Source organism: Ahaetulla prasina, chromosome 4 (assembly GCF_028640845.1).
Source record: "Ahaetulla prasina isolate Xishuangbanna chromosome 4, ASM2864084v1, whole genome shotgun sequence".
In the NCBI taxonomy this organism is placed as follows: Eukaryota; Metazoa; Chordata; class Lepidosauria; order Squamata; family Colubridae; genus Ahaetulla; species Ahaetulla prasina.
Genome location: NC_080542.1, coordinates 49,678,296 through 49,700,845, shown reverse-complemented (window position 1 = coordinate 49,700,845; position 22,550 = coordinate 49,678,296). Strand labels below are relative to the sequence as shown.

The following is a 22,550-nucleotide window of genomic DNA, read 5'->3' as shown; positions in this document are numbered from 1 at the left end:
GAAAAGAGCTCATGCTGTGGCCTCAGGTCTATTAGTAAGGCCCTTTGTGGGACTGTCTGCTTCTGGCTCCAGAGGGACGCAGGGCCTGGTCAGCCAGGACTTTTCATAAAATGTGGGGGGGGGGCAGAGTAGTAGTTAAGCAAGAACTGGAATGAGATGAGACAGCTGCAAACCAGGGGTGTGGCAGGCAGACAAGCAGTTGGATCAAACTCTTTCTCAACCATGGTAATTTCCAGAGAACTGGGAGTATCAAGGCCTATTTGCAATTAAAATGGTACTATATAATAATAAGGTGGGAAAGGTCTGACCAATACCTTAAATGAATGTGCATTGTAATTGGCAAAATCATTGTCTGAGAGCAACCAGTTTTACTGTATGTCTGCCGTCCACCTACTTATCCCAGCAGGGCCAGAAACCAAGAATCCTGTTAATGTCAGCAATAATGTGACTCATTCTTGGTGGTTCTTTTTGCCATCTTCTCCATTTTTTATTCTTAGAAAAGTAAACTGGTTATTTAAAGTACAATTTATCCCTATTTAGGTCTTAATCTTGTTCAAGCAAGAGAAAGATTCTGACATACACAAGCACTGTCTCAGGCCAGATGTCTGATATTAGAATGAATTTGTCTTGATTAAGAGCAACTTTCTTCAAGATGGGATTTATCATTCAAAACCTGAGAATATCAAGCTTGGGAAGGCTAAGTACATATATAAGTATTTTCCAAGCACATTATGGTCTGATATCTCTTTATAAAACTAAGATAACTGATTGTGTGCACACTGTTGTTAGTTCTGTCCCTTTTAATGGTATCAGATATATCTCCAACTTGAATTGAAAAAAAAAAAACAAAGCTAAAATTATGGGGGATCAATCTTGTCCCTGTCTTCAAGGATCTGCTGGAACTGAAAGTCAATCAGAAGTTTAAAATTAAAATTAAATTTGATTTATTTAGTTTTTCAGCTATCTGTTTATGAGATGTATCAAACTCCTGGCATTTGGATACTTAAAGAAAATGCAGTAGATTGCTGAAAATGAGATAGATAGTGCTATTCACATTCCAAAAATGCTATACTTTGTTATACTTCTCAATCTGAAACTCTTTCCCACTCCCTCCCTCTATTAGAGCAAGGTAACTAAGGTGGTTAATGATTCCAATGTGGGGAGGGGGGAGGTGCAAGAGGATCTAACTTTTGATAGCTAAATATTGCCTTAACACGTAAGGAGATGGTGGTCATCATAGGCAGACAAAGTCATCCAAGTGCTTTTTCTCTCTTTTTGATCAGGAATGCTCAAAGCTCTTGCCTAATGTCTTTCTTTTCTCTCTTTGCCAGGGCACAGGGCACTTGGCATGGTAAATATGAAATATGTTGGGGCTGGCAGGCAACCCATTCCTCCCCCTCTTCCAGCCCTTCACAGACGTATGATGGGGCAGGGATGGTTAATCCTTCTGCATAAAACCCTGTGCAGCACTCATACAGAAAACCCTGAGTTTGCAGAGCCTGCAAAAACATTTTGACCATGGAAGGACATAGACTCTCATCCTACGGAAGGCGCTTCGGCTCGCAAAGCACCTCTGTCCACCATGCCTTGAGGTTCTCGCCGGGCCGCAGATACTTTCCTCCATCTCCCGCTACCCAGTTCTCTGTCACTAAGCTGAAGACAGCCAGGCTAAGTTTCCATTCTGGCCCAAAGTTCTCCTCTGACAAGGTGGATTTTTCTTTGGCGGACGCTCTCAACAGTGAATTCAAAGAGACCCGCAGCAATGAGAAGGTAGAAATGATGGAGCTGAATGACCGTTTTGCCAGCTACATTGAAAAAGTTCGCTTCCTGGAGCAACAGAACAAAGTTCTTGTTGCTGAGCTCAATCAACTTCGAGACAAAGAGCCCAATAAGTTGGCTGACATTTACCAGGAAGAGATGAGGGAGCTACGTCATGAAGTAGACCAACTCTCCAACTCTAAAGCCCGGCTGGAGATTGAGAGAGACAACTTGCTGGAGGATCTCAACAATCTCCGGCAAAAGTAAGAAAGACTTTCCAGTTTTCATGAGGCGGGGGCAGAGCATTGAAACACAGAAGTATAGGTGGAAGCTGGGTGATGCTAAGCTTTAAAATGGTCTAAAACTAGTATTTCCAAAATGATCATTAGAGATGATTTAGTCAAGATCTGTATCTTCTGTATTTGAAACCAATTTTTCAATCAATCAGATTAGTTAAATAATTTTAGGGACATATTTGCATCACCTTGCCACATTCTGCTTGGCTATGGAATTGGCTAGAGCAGCTTTCTCCAAAATAAAACCCTTCAGATATTAAGGCAGCAACTCCTAAAATTCCAGTTACCTAGAATGTTGAGAAGTGCAATTTCAGCACATCCTAAAAATTCCACATTGAGGAAAAATACTTGAGGAATTTCACAAAATGTGATTCTTCAGAAATCTATTGTTTCTTCAGCAAGACAATTAATAATAGTAGACTTATCTTAGTGAAAGCTTCCAAATCATTCTAATCTTCTCCTGAAGCACCAGGCAGCAGCAAAGGTTTGGGAGATACTTTTTCCCCAGTAATACAATCTGATAGTGAAATCTGAATTTCTGGTCAGCATAATTTATAAACTGAGCGTGAATTAATGTAAAGACTTTCCTGAAGATAAAAAAACTTGGAGGTAGACAATTCATTTCAGAGATAGCTTCTAATTATCTGCATTTCTTATTTCTGAATTATAATTGTTCCTTTATTCCTGGGATATTTCAAGTAGATAGGAAACCCAAGTAAATATATACTGCATATATACATAATTTATCCGAAAGGTGGTTTTTTGGGCTTTCTTCTTTTTTCATTGAAGACATTTCATTTCTCATCCAAGAAGCTTCTTCAGCTCTGACAGGATACTGGGGAATGGAAGGATTTGTATTACTTGCAGACAGCTGGTAATTTTCATCCTTTTAGAGGGTCCTTGAAGCACTTGGAGGTTTATCTGTGTCCTTGGGGTCACCTGAATAGTGCTCCTGGTTCCTGTAGTCTGCAATTTTTCCTCTGGAAATCCAATCCTACTCCCACACCATTCAAAGGATGTTCATCCCAAATTGTATAGCTAAACATATAGGGTCAACTCAGGTGACCCTGAGGACACAGATAAACCCTCAAGTGCTTCAAGGACTCTCTAAAAAGATGCAAATTATCAGCTTTCTGCAAGGAATACAAATCCTTCCATACCCTACTATCCTGTCAGAGCTGAAGAAGTTTCTTAGATGAGAAGTGAAATGTCTTCAAAAAAAAAAAAGTCCAGTTGCCTCCAGAAAAAGCAGTTTTGGGACAACCTGGACATACTTTTATACATCATTTGTGCATATTGGCTGGTGGGGATCAGAAAGCGAGCCTTTTCTGCAATAGTCCCTCCTTTATGAAACATCCTCCCCTTCTGAGATCAGAGTGGTCCCAACCTTGTTAGCCTTTCATAAGGCCCTAAAAGCCTATTCCCAAACCTGAGTTGCTGAATGTGGCAAGGGTCCCGTTTTCTAGCTATATTGCTAATGGGACAAATATCTTGCTCTTGTCTATCATGAATTGGATGTTTTTAATGTTCTTTACCGGTTTTGTTGGTTTTGCCCAGTCACTGACCATAGCCATTGGCCATAGAAATTAAACAAACAAACAAATAACATTGCACCATACTATAGCATGTTCAAGCCAGCAGAGCCAATATAGAAATTAAATTTGCTTTAATTTAAATGTAACTCATTTCATTTAGGTAATTTGTATTTATTCCAAATATTTAACAAATTTCTTCCTTTGGTCCCAATTGAAATTACAACATTGTGAACTTTCAGAAGCACTGTAGGGCAATACTCAGTTCTGTTGTTCCCCAATTCAGTAGAGCTACTGTTCTGCCTTGAAACTCAAATTATTTTTAAAACAAGAACATTATAGGTGTTATAGTAAGAGCAAACCATATAATTTTCAAAATCAAGAGAGTTCTGGCCCCATTATTAGACAGAAGGAAGCATTTTCCTCAGTTGGCAGCTGCTGAGATAACAATGGTTTTCTATCATTCATAAATAACCTCAGCTACTTTGCTGCATAATCTTTAATCAACTATGAAGGAAAGCTTGCCCAAGCATCTCCAGGACTGAATGGAGATTTAACTTCTATACATTGCATGTGGAACAGGAGAGGGTCTAAACCATGTCCTCTGGGCCAAATAGCAAAATGACTTTGGCCTGCCTTTTCAAAGGAAATCCTTGGTTGTAGAATATGGCGGTCTTTAGATGCTGGGCTGGACTTACCATTCTCAGAATGGGGAGGCCTATGGTGAGGGAGACTATGATTTGAAATGGATGGGACTGTGAACAGTATAAAAGGGAGCAAGGAAAATATATTCCTAGAATTTGGGGGTGAAGCTTCCTTATTTTATGGTTTACATTACAATTTGTATATAGTTTGTGCCTCCAAATGGCAGTAAACTACATTGCCAGTTCTCAGCAGTTTGGGATAGAGGAGGGCTACTGGTTAACCATCCCACCTACACAGCAACATCACAAAAAGTCCCATCTGGATGCAGACCAGCAGGAGGAGAGCTATAGCAGCCTAAGAGCAGTCTTAGAACTGTCCCTCAAATATGGGGGATCTTTTAAAAAAAAAAAATTGGCATGCTTCACATTCTCTATTATGATAGGTAAATCGGTTCCCTTCCTGTTTTTGCAAGACTGTTTTCTTTCATTCCCTGCTTCCCCTTTCCTTTGACTTTTTCATTCTGTAGGCTGATGTGACACATTGCTTTTTCGAGAGTTAAATCTAGACAGACACTGTTTACAGGTGATTTTTGGACTTAAGCTGAAGTCTTGCCTAGAATAAGAAATATTTATTTATTTGTATCCTGCCTTTATTATTTTTACAAAAAATTCAAGGCAGCAAAGATATCCATCACATCTTCCTCCTCCTGTTTTCTGCACAACAATCCTGGCAGGTTGGGCTGAGAGAAAGTGACTGGCCCAAGATCCACCAGGTGATTTTCAAGGCTAAGGCCAGACTTAAATCACAGTCTCCTGGTTTCTAACCTAATGTTTTAACCACCAGACCAAACTGGCTCTCTGTATGATCCTATAACAGTGGTGGGTTTCAAAATTTTTTACTACCAGTTCTGTGGGCGTGGCTTGGTGGGCGTGGCAGGGAAAGGATTCTGTAAAATCTCCATTCCCACCCCACTCCAGGGGAAGGTTACTGCAAAATCCCCATTTCTTCCCAATTAGCTGGGACTTGGGAAGCAGAGAATAGACGGGGGCGGGGCCAGTCAGAATTTTTACTACTGGTTCTCTGAACTACTCAAAATTTCTGTTACCAGTTCTCCAGAACTGGTCAAAATCTGCTGAAACCCACCTCTGCTATAGCATATTGCTCCTCCATATTGTAGCTGTTCACACCTGCTCTGAAGAACTGTACATGTGGGTTGTCCTGCTGACCAGTTAAAATTATCTAGTAGATAATAGATAACAAGAAAAGAGACTCTGAAAAAATATAAAAATAAAAACATTTCACATTATTTTCTCCTCTGGTAATTGCATATTCCAGAAGTGCCTCCCCTCATAACCAAGTGTTAAAATCAGTTAAAAGTCCTGACATTAAAAGAATGAAAGGTGGAAAACTGTTAATCATATCTCACTGTATTTGTCAGATTCCCAGATCAGACACCCACATAAAGCACACAAAAAGCTCTCCAGGTTTCCTTCCTCACAATGGCTGATGGAAAGGTAAAAGTTGATTTCCCTTCCTGCAACTCCTGTTGGGCTTTCAGTGTATTCCTAATAAAAATAAGTTATTATAATTATTATAATTTGAAACTTTTACTGCATGCAGAAGTTTTGAGGAAGAGTGTGTATGAACTGCAGGGAATTTGCAAAGGTTTGAGTGGAGGCGTTGAACTTGATGTTTGTCCTTGAGTATAGCCTCTGGTGGAAGAGTACTGATCATTCAATAAACCTACCTTACTTTTCCACCCTTCTCTCTCTCACTCTCATTTAAGATTACAGGATGAGATTAATCTGCGCCTTGAAGCCGAAAGCAATTTGTCTTCCTACCGACAGGTAAGGTGGCAAAATGACAAGTCTTGTCTTGGAACAATGGAAAGGAAATATAAGAAGTCCTCAGAATTGTTGCCTGATTTGAGATGGTGGTTCTTTTGCTGTATTTCACTTCAAGAGTATTTGCTGGTAGGGAATCAAAAAAGTCAAGATGGTGCTCATAACCAAGTGATCAAAATCCTGCTGTTTTTTGTGTGCATTGCAATTCATGTACAAAGGGTGAGGCTTCAATTATATGGTTGTGTTCACTATAATGTAGCCATCATGAGAATTATTAAAAGGCTGAAATTAGGCTACTTGTATGTTAGTTGAAGCAGCCTTTTGAGTATGTTCATTGTTTTCTGATGAAACTAGGAATTTTTATAAACTTTAAATGAAGGAAGAAAGAATATTCAGGGGTTCAGTATCAAGCATTCACTGTCCTCTGGCCTATTCAGATAGCTGATGTTTATTTTGGACATCATATATTTTATTCACTCTTTTTAATAAATAATATCAATCAGGAGTATGTCACTTTTTCTGAACAAGAAGCAACACTTGAACTGCATCCCAAGAGGTGTGCTTCAAAAAGTAATGGATGGATCCAAGATAAAAATTAGAAATTAATTGAAATCACATGCATATTCTAATAATTATGTTTAGATAGTTAAAATTACATATGATTAATATTAATATCATGTCATATGGAGTCATAAAGAAGGCCTTTTTAGCCTCTTTAATATTATGAAGATGGTCTTTTTAGCTTCCTGAATAATATTCTCAGATGAGATTGAAATGCATATGCATATTTAGAACTTTTATCATTCAAAAATTCAAAATTTTATAAGTTCAAAAATCAGAATATAATAAATTTAGAAGAATTATAAGCAGAAACCCATAGCAGAAGCTAATGAGAAAAAGAAAATGAGATATTTATTTATTCACTTATAAAATTTGTATAGCACCCAAGTCACTCGGTAACTCCAAGTGGCTTACCGAAGTGAAACTCCAAATCTAAATCCAATAAACACTCATCCTCAACCTCTGTGTCAACAATCAAATAAACAATTTGATGGGCTCCATATTGCCTTGGAGTCCCCAAGCCCACTGGCAATACCATACTTTCAGGGCTTTTAAAAAGAGTATCAAGGTGGGGATCAATTTTTTCTCCAAGGGGATGAAGTTCCACAGGGAAGGAGTGATCACAAAGAAGATCCTTCTTGGTCCCACTAGATCAGGGGTGTCAAACTCAAGGCCCGTGGGCCAGATCTGGCCCAAGGGGTGCTTAGATCTGGCTTGTGGGGCAGCCATGGAAACAGTGAAGGACCGGCCCATGGTGCCTCTGCCACCAAAAAAGGAGCTTGGGAGGGCCGCGTGCGGCTCTCCTGAGCTCTGTTTTCACTGGCAGAGGGTTGCAGGAGGCCATCACAGCCGGAAATGGAGCTCAGGAGGACCGCACACTGCCCTTGTAAGCTCTACTTTCACTGGCAGAGGGTTGCAGGAGACTGTCACAGCCAGAAACGGAGCTTGGGAGGACTGCACATGGCCCTCATGAGCTCCATTTTCGTTAGCAGAGGGTTGCAGAAGGCCATTGCAGCTGGAAATGAAGCTTGGGAGGATTACATGCGGCCCTTGTGAGCTCTGTTTTCACTGGCAGAGGGTTGCAGGAGGCCACTGCAGCCAGAAACAGAACTCTGGAGCCCATTTTCGCTGGCAGAACATTCGGGCCACCACAGGTGCCCCCAACATGAGTGATGTCAAGCTGGTCATGCCCACCCTGGCCAAGGTCACCCTGGCCCCCAAGATCAAACACAACCCTGATGTGGGCCTCAATGAAACCAAGTTTGACACCCCTGCACTAGATGGACCACTTTAAGGAAGAGAATTTGTAACATACCTGCCTCCCCACTCTGTAAGAAAAACACCGGTATATCAGTTGCCTAATTCCTAAAGAAGGAGATAGTAAAAGCACATTTTCAAACAATTCCAGTTAAGAAAGAAAAATGAGGACAGCAGAAAAAGCTAATGCAACCAAATAAAAACTTTACTGAAAATCTGTAAAAAAAAAAAAAGATGCTCACAAATAACAGAAAAAGAGTCACATCACAAAAGAATAATAGAAATAAGTAGCCTAAGATTGGTATTATGAAAGCAAAAACTGCTTTAGTTAGCGAAGTATACTAAAAAATAACAAAAAGGACTTCTTTAAACATGTACAAAATAAAAAGGAGAAGGAAAGCATTATATTATCAATTGCTCAAGGAAGAAGACCAAATGGTAAGAAAAAACCCAAAAGACAGAGCTATTCAATCCCTATTTAATTTTAATCTTCTCCAACAAAAATAAGAATGTATTCGATCAGGAAGTTGAGAAGAGCAAGTTGAAGGAACAGGACCAAAACCTGAAATTGATAAAAATATAATCAAGGAATACTTATTTACTTTGAATGAGTTTAAATCTCCAGAGCCAGATGAACTATACCTAGCTACTCAAGAAATACCTTATTGATAGTCTGGCTGAATATTTTTTAATCTTTGAGAAATTGTTAAGAATCAGCGAAATGTCAAGCATCTGGAGACAGCAAATGATATCACTGTCTCAAAAAGGGGGGAAAGGATACTGTAACAAACTACAGACCTATCAATCTGGCACTACTTGAGAAGATTCTTGATCATTTTGAAAGAAACTTGAAAATTAATCTAATTACCAGAAATCAGCATGGATTTGACAAAAGCAAAGAACAAATTAGTTTATTGGTTCTCTGTTTCTCTTTTTGGTCCCTTCAAGTCAAATATTCTCCTAGTGTCCATCTGGACAAGTCTGCAGATTTCTTGGCAAGATTTTGGAAGTGGTTTGCCATAGGCCCCTTCCTAGGTTGAGAGAAAATGACTTGCCCAAGATCACCCTGGTGGCCCTAGAATTCACAGTCTCCCAGTTTCTAGTCTAGTGACTCAAGTATTACTGTATACCAAACTGGCTCTCTCTTGGGGGTTCTATACTATTCAATAGCATCTTTAAAGTCTTAGATGAAGGTGGAAAAATCACTTATAAGATTTGCAGATGATCCACAATTATGTGAGATAGCAATCCCTAGAAATAAAATTCAAAATCATTGCTTTAAGTTAGAAAAATTGGCTGAAATGAATAAAATTTAATCAAAAGAATTGCAAAATTTTCATTTAGGAAATAAAATCAAATAAACTGATACATGCACATTAATATGCACACATGTGAAAAAGATTTTAGAATAAAATGCATCTGTAAACTGAATATGAAGTAGTACTGAGATGTAAAAGCAAAAAAGACAAATACAATTTTAGGTTGCACCAATGAAAGATTACCATAGTTTCCAAAATATCCAGCAATTCTCAGGCCAAACAAAAGTATTATGTCTCCAGCTTTCAATGCTGTGGAAACAATGAACAAAAATTCATGAAGTTGGAAAGGCAGATAGAACCAGTCTAATTTTGGAATAGCAGGTATTTTGGCAATACTGTAAGAGGTTTCATGCAATTCATGTAAGTTTCATGTTAGTAAACCAACTTATTTTCCTGTGCCATTACTGAAAGCAGGTTCAAAATATGGGGATGGGTATCTGAAATATTTATGGCCAGGCGTGGTGTCAAGTCTAAGAAATAAAATGAACATATGTAATAACTACGTAATAACACTGGTAACCTGTCCCAGTCTTTTTCTTCTGTTACATTTAAGATTATAATTTGGAGACCTTAACAGTTATGTATATTCAAGTCATTCTCAAATAAGGCCATAGTGAATACAGCCTCTGACCTAAATGGTAGTATTGCAGTTCTATATTATCTTCCTTTTTTTGCAAACCAGTTTTGTGCAGAATTTTGCTTGTAAACAAATGTATAACATACTATTTTATTCCTTTCTTTTTAAGTACTCAATGAATTTCTTCTTATTCACTTGCTATTCTATTTCCTAATTATCCTTAATTAACCAGTTCCAGTTCCCACTGAGAATCAGTGAATAGTGCGAGATTGGAGAACATATTTTATTACTAGGTTAGATTTGCAATCAAGGAAAAAATATTGTATACATAAAACAGAATTTTTATGAATGGACCATGCGCAGTAGCAATCTTGCCCCCCCTTCCCTCTCCCCCACAAGAGATCAGATGGAACAAAGTGCTTTTCTGGAGAGAGCTTTGTTGCACACATCAGATTTCCCAAGAGAAATAACGGCATATTTCACATTCACATCATAAATGTATCTTCTCTGAACTGAGTACGAAAAGTGTCATTCCTCAATAGGGGATCAATCCCCAAACTACCTTTTGTGCTGTCTATACTTCTGTAGTTTAATAAGGTATCATTTTATCAATAAAAGGATTCAAAAAAACTCTTATTAATAAAATTATTCAGGAAATACATATGGGGTGAGTAGAATTGCATTCAAACATTGTTTCTCAATGCTTGTTTTAACTGTTCCTATACTGTTTGTATCCTGCTATTTTAAATAATGCTACACTAATTGGCATATATAAGTTGTCCTCAAGTTACAACTATTTATTTAGTGATTATTTAAAGTTACAATGTCCAAATGACTCATAATGCCGTTGCAACATCCCCATGGTCATATGATGAAAATTCAATCACTTGGCAACTAGCATCTATCTATATGGTATCAGTGATCTGGGATCATGGGATTGTCATTTGAATCTTTCCCAGCCAGCTTCCAAAAACAGTCAATGGAGGACATTGGAGTCACTTAATGACCACATGGTTCACTAAAAAACTGTAATGATTCACTTAACAAACATGAAAAAAAGGTTGTAAAATTGGGCATGACTCACTTAATGCCTTGCTTAGCAACAGATCTTGGCCCCAATTGTGCTTATAATTTACAGAGCTATCTGTACAGTTAATCATCATTTAGCTATTGGGACCAACAACTTGGTTGTTAAGCAAAGTGGTCACTAGTAAAATCACAACCCTCTTTACAATCTTACTTGAGTTTTCCCTTGCTATACAGACCTGCAACAATCGCAAATGCAAAGACTGGTCACAAAGTTACTGTTTCATCATATAACTGCAAGTAATTGTTATAACGGGAAGTAATAGTCATAACTGCAAAGGTTGGCTAAATGAGTCAGTGACTGAATGGACTACCTGTATTGTGGTGCTAAAAGAAATTGAATGGGGATGATTTTCCCTCTCATATCCCAGTTTCTCTGTCCCCACAGGATGTTGATGATGCTGCTTTAGCCCGGATTGATCTGGAACGCAAAATTGATTCATTGCAGGAGGAGATTATATTCCTAAAGAAAATCCATGATGAGGTACAATAGTCCACTATTGCCATTCTGTGTGTTGTTTTTAACTGAGTATGGAAGGGAAATTGAATACTCAGGTTCTTTGCCTTGTTAGACAATGTTCGTTTTTCTTTAACATCTACAATTAGGCTGGGTTTAGACATTGCACAATGCCATAATTGTTTGGTTTTGTCTTAGCATGTTGGAACCCTGATTATGAAGTGTGAACCAGATCAGTTTTCAATTACAGGAAAATTGGATAGCAGCTTCCCATAACCTACTATCCTGAAGATGTGCATGTCCAGCCAGCACACCCATGTTGGGTGGAAATTGTGGAACCTGTAATGTGGATGGGAAGAGATTGGGAAATATTGCCATAAAAAATATAGTGATGCTTAATTATGTTGTTTGGAAAGCTAGCCTGCTTGTCATAATATTGATTATTTTACTTTGTGCAAATCGTTTTTAAATTCTTTTTATTCTTTTGTTACCTCCCACTCCAATTTTTAGTCAAAAAGAATTCCAGAATGCAGTAGTTAACTTCTTTTAGAATGGGGTCATTAGAATGTTACATTACAGAAATCAATAACATTCATAGTTTATCTTCCAATAGATAGTCTTCATAGTTCCCGATGGCTCCCTAATTGTTAGTTTCAACCTTCCTCAAAACTAAAAATTGATTATATTGTGCTATTTTTACAAAGCTATCTGAATTTGTGCATTTAGGAAGAAGAATGAACAATCCAAATGAACAGTCTTCTTATTCTTCTGGTTATGAGCATTTCATCACCTTCAGTTTATTCACAAAAATCTTAGAAATGCCACCACATGTTTACTGGACCCGTGCCCCTCCTGGCTGGTGCTGGCCACTCGGGAGGTCACACGAGGCTGGCTCCAGGCGATTACGACCGCTTCTTTGGTGGAGGGTGTCTTCCCGGCCGCCTTGAAAGAGGCGGTGGTGAGGCCCCTCCTTAAGAAGCCTTCCCTGGACCCGGCTGTTTTAGGTAACTATCGTCCGGTCTCCAACCTTCGCTTTGCGGCGAAGGTTGTAGAGAGTATGGTGGCATATCAGTTTCCCTTGCACCTGGATGAAACTGTCTATCTAGACCCGTTCCAGTCCGGTTTCCGGCCCGGTTACAGCACGGAGACGGCTTTGGTCGCGTTGGTGGATGATCTCTGGAGGGCCAGGGATAGGGGTTGCTCCTCTGCCCTGGTCCTATTAGACCTCTCAGCGGCTTTCGATACCATCGACCATGGTATCCTGCTGCGCCGGTTGGAGGGATTGGGAGTGGGAGGCACCGTTTATCGGTGGTTCTCCTCCTATCTCTCCGACCGTCGCAGTCGGTGTTGACAGGGGGCAGAGGTCGACTCCGAGGCGCCTCACTTGTGGGTGCCGCGGGGTCGATTCTCTCGCCTCCTGTTTAACATCTACATGAAGCCGCTGGGTGAGATCATCAGTGGTTTCGTGTGAAGTATCAGCTGTATGCGGATGACACCCAGCTGTACTTTTCTACACCGGACCACCCCAACGGTTATCAAGTGCTGTCCCGGTGTCTGGAGGCCGACGGGTCTGGATGGGGAGAAACAGGCTCAAGCTCAATCCCGCCAAGACAGAGTGGTTGTGGATGCGGCATCCCGGTACAGTCAGCTTAATCCGCGGCTGACCATCGGTGGCGAGTCATTGGCCCCGATGGAAAGGGTCCGCAACAGGCGTCCTCCTGGATGAGCGGCTGTCTCTAGAAGACCATTTGACGGCCGTCTCCAGGAGAGCGTTTACCAGGTTCGCCTGGTACGCCAGTTGCGCCTTTCTGGACCGGGATGCCCTATGCACGGTCACTCACGCACTCGTGACGTCTCGCCTGGATTACTGCAATGCTCTCTACATGGGGCTCCCTTGAAGGGCATCCGGAGGCTGCAGTTAGTCCAGAACGCTGCGCGGGTGATAGATGGAGCCCTCGTGGCTCCGTATAACACCATCCTGCGCAGACTGCACTGGCTACCTGTGGCCTTCGGGTGCGCTTCAAGGTTTTGGTGACCACCTTTAAAGCGCTCCATGGCATTGGGCGGGTTACTTACGGGACCGCCTACTGCTACTAAATACCTCTCACCGACCGTGCGCTCTCACAGAGAGGGTCTCCTCAGGGTGCCGTCAGCAAGGCAATGTCGTCTGGCGACGCCCAGGGCAAGGGCCTTCTCTGTGGGGGCTCCCACCCTTTGGAACGAACTTCCCCCCGGACTCCGCCAGCTTCCGGGCCTTCGGACCTTCCGCCGCGGGCTTAAAACATATTTATTTAATTGTGCAGGACTGAGCTAGGTTTTAAATTCATGGGTTTTAATTGGGTTTTATTTGTATATTTTAATTAACGGGCTTTCAAATAAGTTTCTTAATTGTTTTTATTCTGTATTTATATTTATATGTTTTTAAATGCCTGTGAACCGCCCTGAGTCCTTCGGGAGATAGGGCGGTATATAAATACGATTAATAAATAATAAATAAATAAATAAATAAAATAAGAAAGGATTTTGTGTAAAATATCTTGCTCCCTTTTATTCAGAGTCCTTTATATTCAACATTTCTAGACTAAAAGTGTCCTGAGGAGATTATTTAGTTTTGAGATACATAGTTTTTAATGGGATGAAGTCCATATAGTCTTGTTCTGCAGCATGTGATGTGCAGACACCAAAGAATATTACATTCTTCGAAGAAAAATATTATCCTCCATTCATATATTTTATAATATTCAATTTCATTTAAAAAATAATATTGCAATAAATTAAAAACCAAGACTTTGGAAGACTGCATGCAACTGCGAATTCTCAAATTGTACGCCCCTGATTTAATCCAGTCAGCAGACCCATAATCAGAAAAGGGGATATTTCTTTTACCCACAAACTGTACTTAAATTATTTATATTTGAGCTGCAAAAAACATCTCAAAAAGGCAACTTTGGCTGATCTTAAGAATGCTAAGTGGGGTTGATCCTAATTAGTTTTTAGATGCAAGGCCAGCCTGAGATTATATTATGATATTGAAGGTAACAGTGTTCCGTGCACCTTTGGCATTGAGTCATGCCGGCCACATGACCACAGAGACGTCTTTGGACAGCGCTGGCTCTTCGGCTTTGAAACGGAGATGAGCACCACCCAGTGGTGGGATTCAGCCAGTTCGCACCACTTTGGGAGAACCGGTTGTTAACTTTCTGAGCAGTTTGGCAAACTGGTTGTTGGAAGAAATAATTAGGGCAGAGAACCGGTTGTTAAATTACTTGAATCCCACCACTGGCACCGCCCCCTAGAGTTGGCAACGACTAGCACGTATGTGCGAGGGGAACCTTTACCTTTACCTTATTGAAAAACACCCCAATCCCTTATGTACCATTGCCAAGTAACTGCATGGGTGTCTCCATATAGTCACCAGGAGTTAAAATCCACTCAAGAGAAACATTACTCATTTTAAAAAAAAACCCACCCTACTTTGTTTAACCCTTGGCCAAACATAGCCTTCCAAGCAACTGCCAGTTCATGTTTCTCTGCTTGCTTATTGGTAGCCTTTAAGCCACAAGTGTTTATGAAGTTTCTGAGGTGAAAAAAAATTCATTTGGTCTCTCAGAATAGGAATCACTGCACTCTGTGACTCTGCAATATGATGGAGAGTATTAAGAGATTCATCTCTATTTCTAGTCCAAAGCTAGAGATATAGCCTCACTTATGGAATATACAGGTATGTCAATCATTCCTCCTAGAGTTATTTCCCTCCAAAAAACTATTTTTTTCTTCTAATTTCTTTTATGATGGTTTCTTCAAGCAATGATGTTTCCATTAGGAGAAAGCTTCCTGAGGAGCTTATACAAGCAGGCAAAATCAAGCCAAGCCTTGATTTATAGGGATTGTGAAATTATTTAGAAAGCGTTAAAACTAACAATAACAACAGTTATAATACTACCAACACTCCGGAGTTCAACCACAATTAAAATTATTAGTCAAAAAAAGCAAAATTTTCAAAAGCACTATTAAATCAATATGCATTCTATAATCCCAATTAAATTAATACCTATAGAGATAGTAAGTCTTTACTAAATAGATTTTGATTACTTTTGCTGATACAAATTTTAATGAAATCTTATACTGCTCTGTTTAAAGAATGAGCAACTTGAAAAAGGGGAGAGTGGAAGCAAGGAGGTAAGAAATGCTCCGTTTTGGTATCATCAGGAGGATTAGAGTCGGGTAAAGTGTTACCCTTTCCTTCACAGGAAGGAGAGTTCTGATCTACTTTGCTGACAAACATTAGTACCAAACATATGCACACAAACAAACACACAAACACGGTGTTATTTGTCACATGAGCATATGAATTTTTTAGCAATTGATTGTTCCTCTGTATTTATGAAGTATGTATCTCATACTTTTATAATGTAGTGAGGTGGATGACCAAGAAACTTTAGACATTATCAGCCTACCTCAATGGAACTGTTGGGAAAATCCATGTAGGAAGACCATAATGTGCACCATGTACAATACCTTGAATATCTAGAGAAGTGTGGAATATAAATATTTTTTTAAAATGAGCAAACATGAATAAAATTGAACAGTAGATGTATTGGGGGAAACTAATGCTGACATTGCAGACATAAATGGAACAATTCCCCTGCAAATTCAGCCCAACATTTCGTTGTGGAAACCTTTTAAAGATTGCTCTTTGAAAAACCTCATAGGCTGTGAATTCTTGAATTCAGTCCTTTAAGAGGACTTGTCTCTTTTTTGGATTGTTATAGTGTGAAATAAAATTGACTGGATGGTTAGTTAGAAAGGAAAAAGACAGCCTTGTGTTAAAAGCTAGCAATAGGGAATCTCAATAGTCAAGGATGAATCCCAAAGGTCATAGATCTGCCCACATTTTCACTGCTTTGGGAGGAATAATCAGGGGTCACCATTCATTTTGAGAGACCAGTTTCATGCAAGAAATTGTAAAATGATAAAGTAAAACTGTTCTGAACTGAAACACTTGATATTTGGGGGAGGAGAGAGAAAGGGTTCCAGAAAACCACGTGCCATTGCTGGAACGGTTCTGTTTTCTGAGTGTATAGAAAGTTTGTTACAAATGAAAGCAGGTGCTTTTAATAATTCAGCCATTCCTGTATACCAAATAAAAAGCACATGCAAAAACCATGTTATCCTTTCCATACCATTTGTGTCAATGTATATGTGTTTACATTCTCTAGGGTTGCTTCATTCCACTTCAGGGAAACCCAGCCCTGCCCCAAGTCGATTTTATTGGTTTAAAAACTTTTCCGTCTCTCTCAGGAACTGCGGGAGCTGCGGGAATATTTGCAGCAGCAACAGGTTCACATTGAGATGGACATGACCAAGCCTGATTTGACATCTGCCCTGCGTGAGATCCGCATCCAATATGAATCCATGGCCACAAGCAATATGCAAGAGACTGAAGAATGGTACAAGTCAAAGGTATAGCCACAATATAATGGACAGGAATAAGAAGAACTATAAGCTAGGGAATGTAGCATAACTAAGAGCTTCTGCTCCAATATCTTCTGAGCAGCATTTCTCATAATAAAAAAGGTGACAGGGCTAATCAAGATGTAGGACATTGACTTGAGTAGGATGGGCAGCAACAAGTTTCTCTTCAGTGTCAAAAATTCAGGCTATCAATGTTATTTACAAAAAAAAAAAAAGACTGCTGCCTATTTAGCAGGCTCTAGGCAGGTTATCTTTCACTTCTTTGCTATAAGAGTGAAACTCCTTTGAGGGGAAGATGAATCATATTTACTTTGATTGTAAGAATAAGGACAGGGATATGTGGCTAAAATCAAAGATTCTTTTGTTCTCCTCCAACTGTATCTGTTGTTGTCATTGCCTTCATTATCATTATTTAAAAAGTTGATTTAGAAAAAAAACAATTTGAAACCCAGTCAACAAAGAGCAGGAAATTAACTGTTTCGCATTACCTGCTCTATGAAAATTGCCAACCTCTGATTTTCCTCTCCTCTGCCCATTTGAATTCAGATTTGGTGTTTCCATTGATAGGGAAGCTAAAGACTCTCTTAATGGCACAGATCCAGGCATAGTTAAATGGTCATCTTTGGGAACTGAGGTGATGAAGGATTGGAAAACTTAGATAACATTGTTTAAATTTTTGGTTGCAACTTTTGAAAACAACTGATTGTATCTGATAGTTTGCAGATTTGAGTGATGCCGCAGCACGAAACATTGAGGCACTGCGTCTGGCCAAGCAGGAAGCTAACGAATACCGCCGGCAACTGCAGGCCCTCACTTGTGATCTGGAGTCTCTTAAAGGATCGGTAGGTGGAGCTGATTCTGAAAAAAGCCAACAAGTTGAAAACATCTGGCTAGCAGGAAGTTGGCTGGTCCCAACTCATAGTTTATGGAATAGCAGAGTGAGGGTAATTAATAAATTTCTCCTCAGTTACTTCAGATTATGAGATAAAACAGAGCAGTTCTCCATTAACTGAAATCATATATTTGTCTCCCCCACACATACAAACTGCTCCATCAGTGGCCAATCTACATAACTGCATTAGAGGGTGATATGGAACCTCAAAAGCCCTTCCATCAGTTGTGCTGAGAGCAACCAACTGCTATTGATTCCTTCTTTCTCAATAAACATAATGTAGCTTTTACTTTCTTTGTATTCCAAGAATTTCTGCAGTTTAATATTTTTATTAGTACAAAAATACCAAAGAAGTATGTGTCTTCATTAGACAAAATTCTAAATATGTGAAATTGTGTTTGTCTTTCTCACTCTATTCCTTTTAGACCAATGTTTCTACACCTTTGCAACTTTTAAGATGTGTGGATTTTAATTCCCAGAATTCTCAACAGTGGTCATGTTAGTTGGGAAATTCTGGGAGTTGATTACTTTTAGGGGCCATAGTGAGATCAACATTGATGTCACTTAGAGTTTCCTGTGAGCTGCAGCCAGGAGATGACTGTTCATCTGTGCAGATTATAGTAATGATTGATCATTGCCTTACTACCTCATCAGGAAACTTTTCTTCCTTGCAGAATGAATCTTTGGAGAGACAACTGAGAGAGATGGAAGACCGCTATGCTCTTGAAACTACCAACTATCATGACACAATGATTCGGCTGGAAGAAGACAGTCGGAACTTAAAAGAGGAAATGGCTCGTCACCTCCAGGAATACCAAGAACTCCTTAATGTCAAGCTGGCATTAGATATTGAGATTGCTACTTACCGCAAACTCTTGGAGGGAGAAGAGGGCAGGTAAAATGCAGATCCGTTTCTTGTACTGATCCTGTTGCATAGCAAGTTTACCAGTGAAATTGCTGAGAATCCTGTCCGTGGTTAGCTTTGCCCACTCAGAAAACGGCAGTCTTCATTTATAAATTAGCTTTGCTCTAGATATAAAGCAGAGTGAGCTATTAATGTCCTGAAGTTATAGAATAAATTGTACCATATCACACTGGAATCATATTTTAAATTTTCTCCTTATGTTAAGTTCCTGCAATTCCCTCAAGCAAGGAACTGGCAAAAGGAAGAACTGGCTAAGTTTTTAGGGAAGCACAGGCTGCATAACATGTAAAAAAGGAGTGTTTTGCAGGTCTTTTTCCTCCATTTTTTTAAAAACAATCCCAACAGATTATGGTATCAGCAAGCCAAAAGAAATAATTTAAAGCCCAGGCAAGAGATCAAGGAAATATTTTCCATGCTCTTGAAGCTGGCCAAAGGAAAATCCACAAGAGCCTGGGAAGAGCTGGCCATTTTTCCTTAGAATGGATAGGCTGAATCTGAAGAGTCAGAGGAAAACTGTCATCTGGCTGAGCTTGCCTGAAATTGCAGCAAGTGATACTATGAAAGAAAGGCAATGTCAAAACCAGAAAGAAATTCAGCCGGGCAGGAAAAGCAGGCAGACCTAGGACTATTCTTATGAAGAAGCTCTGTAGAAATGAACTAGGACACCAATTAAGACCTATTAAAGAATCCCAATGGTGGTGACCCACCAAACAGGTCTGACCGCCAACTATTCTCCTTCCGGTGTGGTACTTTCCTAAAAGAGGAAGATGAAAGACAGTGAGTCAAGTATGAGGAGCTCCCATAATTACAGGGAGCATACAACTTTATTATTAGGGACAGTCCTTTATTTCAGAAAGCTGTACTTTAGATAGATGTAATTTAATTACTTTCTGGGTTTTGATCCTGAATTTTCTTTTGTAAAAGAAAGATATAAACATTTTTAATCCTTATGAACCTCTTTCCAATTTTTTTAATTATTTATTTAGTTTGTCAAACATGTACAAGATAACAGGTATAAGTATAAACATGGATGTGAGCACAGGTAATGAATACAAATAAATGGGACAGTGGGACAGTGGGACAGGGACGGTAGGCACGCTGGTGCACTTATGCACACCCCCTTATGGACCTCTTAGGAATGGGGTGAGGTCCACAGTAGACAGATTAAGGTTGAAGCTGTGGGGGTTTGAGGATGTAACAACGCAGTCGGGTAGAACATTCTAGTCATTGACCACTGTTGCTGAAGTCGTGTTTTCTACAATTGAGTTTAAATTTGCCCCTTACAGGTTTGTTCTTTTTTTTTTTGCAAGAAAATATGATTCCTGTACTCATGACAGAACCAGCATCATACCTTGGAGGGCCAGATAGGGCCAGGAGGTTAACTTCTAGTGCAGTAGCCCCAGCCTTTTGGGGCTGGAGAAGTTTTTTTGCCAACTGGAGTGGTTTCATGAGCTGCCTGCATTCCGCAGATGGGGCTTTGCTTGTTTCTGCTGCCTGGTTTCTGGCATAATGCAGACCAGTGCCAGTCCATAGACTAGGGGTTGGTGACCCCTGTTCCAGTGGATCATAGAAGGACTGTAAGAACCCTTCTCAGTAAAAGTTGCCTAGCCTTACACCCTTAGAAAGTAGCTTGGAAAAGAATTGCACGACCAACTGGTAACCAACCTGCTAATTAACTGCCGATTTACTAAGTTGAACCTATCAACAATTTCAATCTGTTTTCTGCTTGCAGGCAGGTAGGTAGATTAATAGATGGATGAATATATAGTCAGATAAATAGATACTAACTTGCATCTACAATTTAAAATTATAATCTATTCTCTCCCTTCAGAGTTCTTCTGGCTCATTGTACTTGTGGAGATCAGGTCTCCTTCCAGGACCTGTGGGAAGAAGATATGAAACATCATGAGAGAGATAAAATATATACCTCTGGGTTGACTTGCTGTTAGTCAGACCCACAGTTTAATATTTTAAAAAGTGATCCAATACAATCAGGTTTGAAACAAAATGTGTCCCTGTCCTATTGAACAACAGTATATCATATAAGTTCAAATTTCCAAATTCGCCATGCTAAAATTCTTCATTTCATTTAGGAATGTGTGTGGAAAGCTCCTGACTGTTATCCTGGGATCTGGAAAAAAAAATGGTTGTTTTGCAATTTCATTTCAGTTTGAGCAACAACTTTGTCAGACTGGTTTTGTTTTTTCAGTAGTGTTTCTTTGATCTTATACCTTGTCTAAAACACAAACTGAAATTAACTGATGAACTGGACAGAGATTGGGAAAGAAGGGAAAAACAAAAAGAATAGTACGTAATTCCCAAACCAACATTGTTCCTTATTTATTTCTGCAGGATTACTATCCCAGTACAGACTTTTTCCAATCTTCAGATCCGAGGTGAGATATTCATTCTCCTTCCAGGTCAACATATGTGGTCCCTCCTGCATGAATCAGTACTTTTTTTCCCCCCTGAAGAACTAAATGCTTTGTGTTCCTATTTTCTGACCAGCGGGCTATAGAAAGAGGGTTTTAAGTACAGTAGCTGATTTTCTTTGGAGCAAGGAACCATGGCAAAGTGCCTTTTTATAGAAATATAATTATTATGATTATTATTAATTGCAATCCTTTCAGTAACCAAAGTTCTCGGATTATAAAATAACTTAGTAAAGCTCTGGAAACATTAAAAAGAATAGAGTAAATATAAGGAGGATCAAAACAAACAAACTTGTTAATAAACGTGTTTATTTCTTGCCTAAGTCCAATAATTCTGAAGAGGTTTCACAAACATTGAGATTATTATTGGATTTTTTTTTTAAAAAAAAATCCTTCCTTGTTCAAGTCATTAACTGAATCCAGAGTATCCTTTCCCTTGCTCTTGCATCTATAGGGAAGTTATATACTCTTCAATGCCAATTTATTATCTCTTCATGGATGTGAACAAGTTCAGTAATACTGGAATGTTGGATCATCTCATGGTCTTTTGTTGCTATCCAGCACAGAAACACTATAGATCCTGACATTCAGCCAGCTTAGAACAAAGTAGACTGCATTTATTTGTTTGTTTATTTATTTAAATTTATTTGCTGCCTATCTTGGCATAGGCAACTCTTGATAAATCTCTGCTTCTGACTTCCAAGCCAGTCATTTAAAAATTCTTACTCTTGATAATCAACTCCATGAAGCACAGAAACATTACCATTTTAGATGCTACTTGTTCTTGTGTTGATTTTTTTATACATCTTTCTAAATTACCACATTTTTGTTTAGTCTAATTTAGGAGAGACTGTTTAAAATATTCCAATCTAAAAATTTGATCTTTCTTATACCCTTAAATGATTTTTAATGTCTTCTAACATTAAAAATGTCATTATGGATTAGTTATGCCCAACAACATTAGTTCTGTTTAGCCTATTTGCAGCACTATTTAGCAAAATTTCTTCCATGTTTTCATGCTAGGTATTCAATGAAACAATATTAGAGAGTGAAAGATAACGTTTTTTAAAATCAGAGTAGGTTTTTCCCCATCTCACCTCTCTAAGAAAGTCAGCATTTTCTTTGTCATTACTTCTCTTATGGTTTCATGTCTCAAACTTCACTACAGATCACCAATGGCTCCCAAGTCAAAGTTATGCTCAGTGGCAGTGACCCAGTTGTTCTTTCCCTCTTTACCAGAAACCAGCCTTGACACAAAGTCAGTTTCTGAGGCTCGTCTGAAGAGGAGCATTGTGATCAGAACAGTGGAAGCTAGAGATGGAGAGGTAGGCAATAGTTACCTATGCATTCAAAGCCTTCCAATTTTTTTTATCATAGAGTTCATCTGATGAAATGTTTAATGAAAAATCTAGTTTGACCTGTTATTTTCAAACATCTGAAGCATCCATGAGCATATCTGCTCAGAATCTTCCTAATTATTTTTCATTCCCTTTC

At 39.2% G+C, this 22,550-nt stretch overlaps 1 protein-coding gene across 1 annotated transcript in view; it reads left to right on the top strand.

Annotated features, from left to right (window-relative positions):
- Nucleotides 1-1,508: 1,508 nt before the first annotated feature.
- Nucleotides 1,509-22,550, top strand: part of GFAP (glial fibrillary acidic protein) — a 35,968-nt gene continuing 14,926 nt past the window's right edge. Inside the window, exons 1-8 of the mRNA XM_058181265.1 lie at nt 1,509-2,021; nt 6,018-6,078; nt 11,264-11,359; nt 16,634-16,795; nt 17,524-17,649; nt 18,374-18,594; nt 20,977-21,020; nt 22,296-22,381. Coding sequence (XP_058037248.1) covers nt 1,519-2,021; nt 6,018-6,078; nt 11,264-11,359; nt 16,634-16,795; nt 17,524-17,649; nt 18,374-18,594; nt 20,977-21,020; nt 22,296-22,381 — 1,299 coding nt within the window. The 5' untranslated portion in view covers nt 1,509-1,518. The remainder of the gene's footprint in view (nt 2,022-6,017; nt 6,079-11,263; nt 11,360-16,633; nt 16,796-17,523; nt 17,650-18,373; nt 18,595-20,976; nt 21,021-22,295; nt 22,382-22,550) is intronic.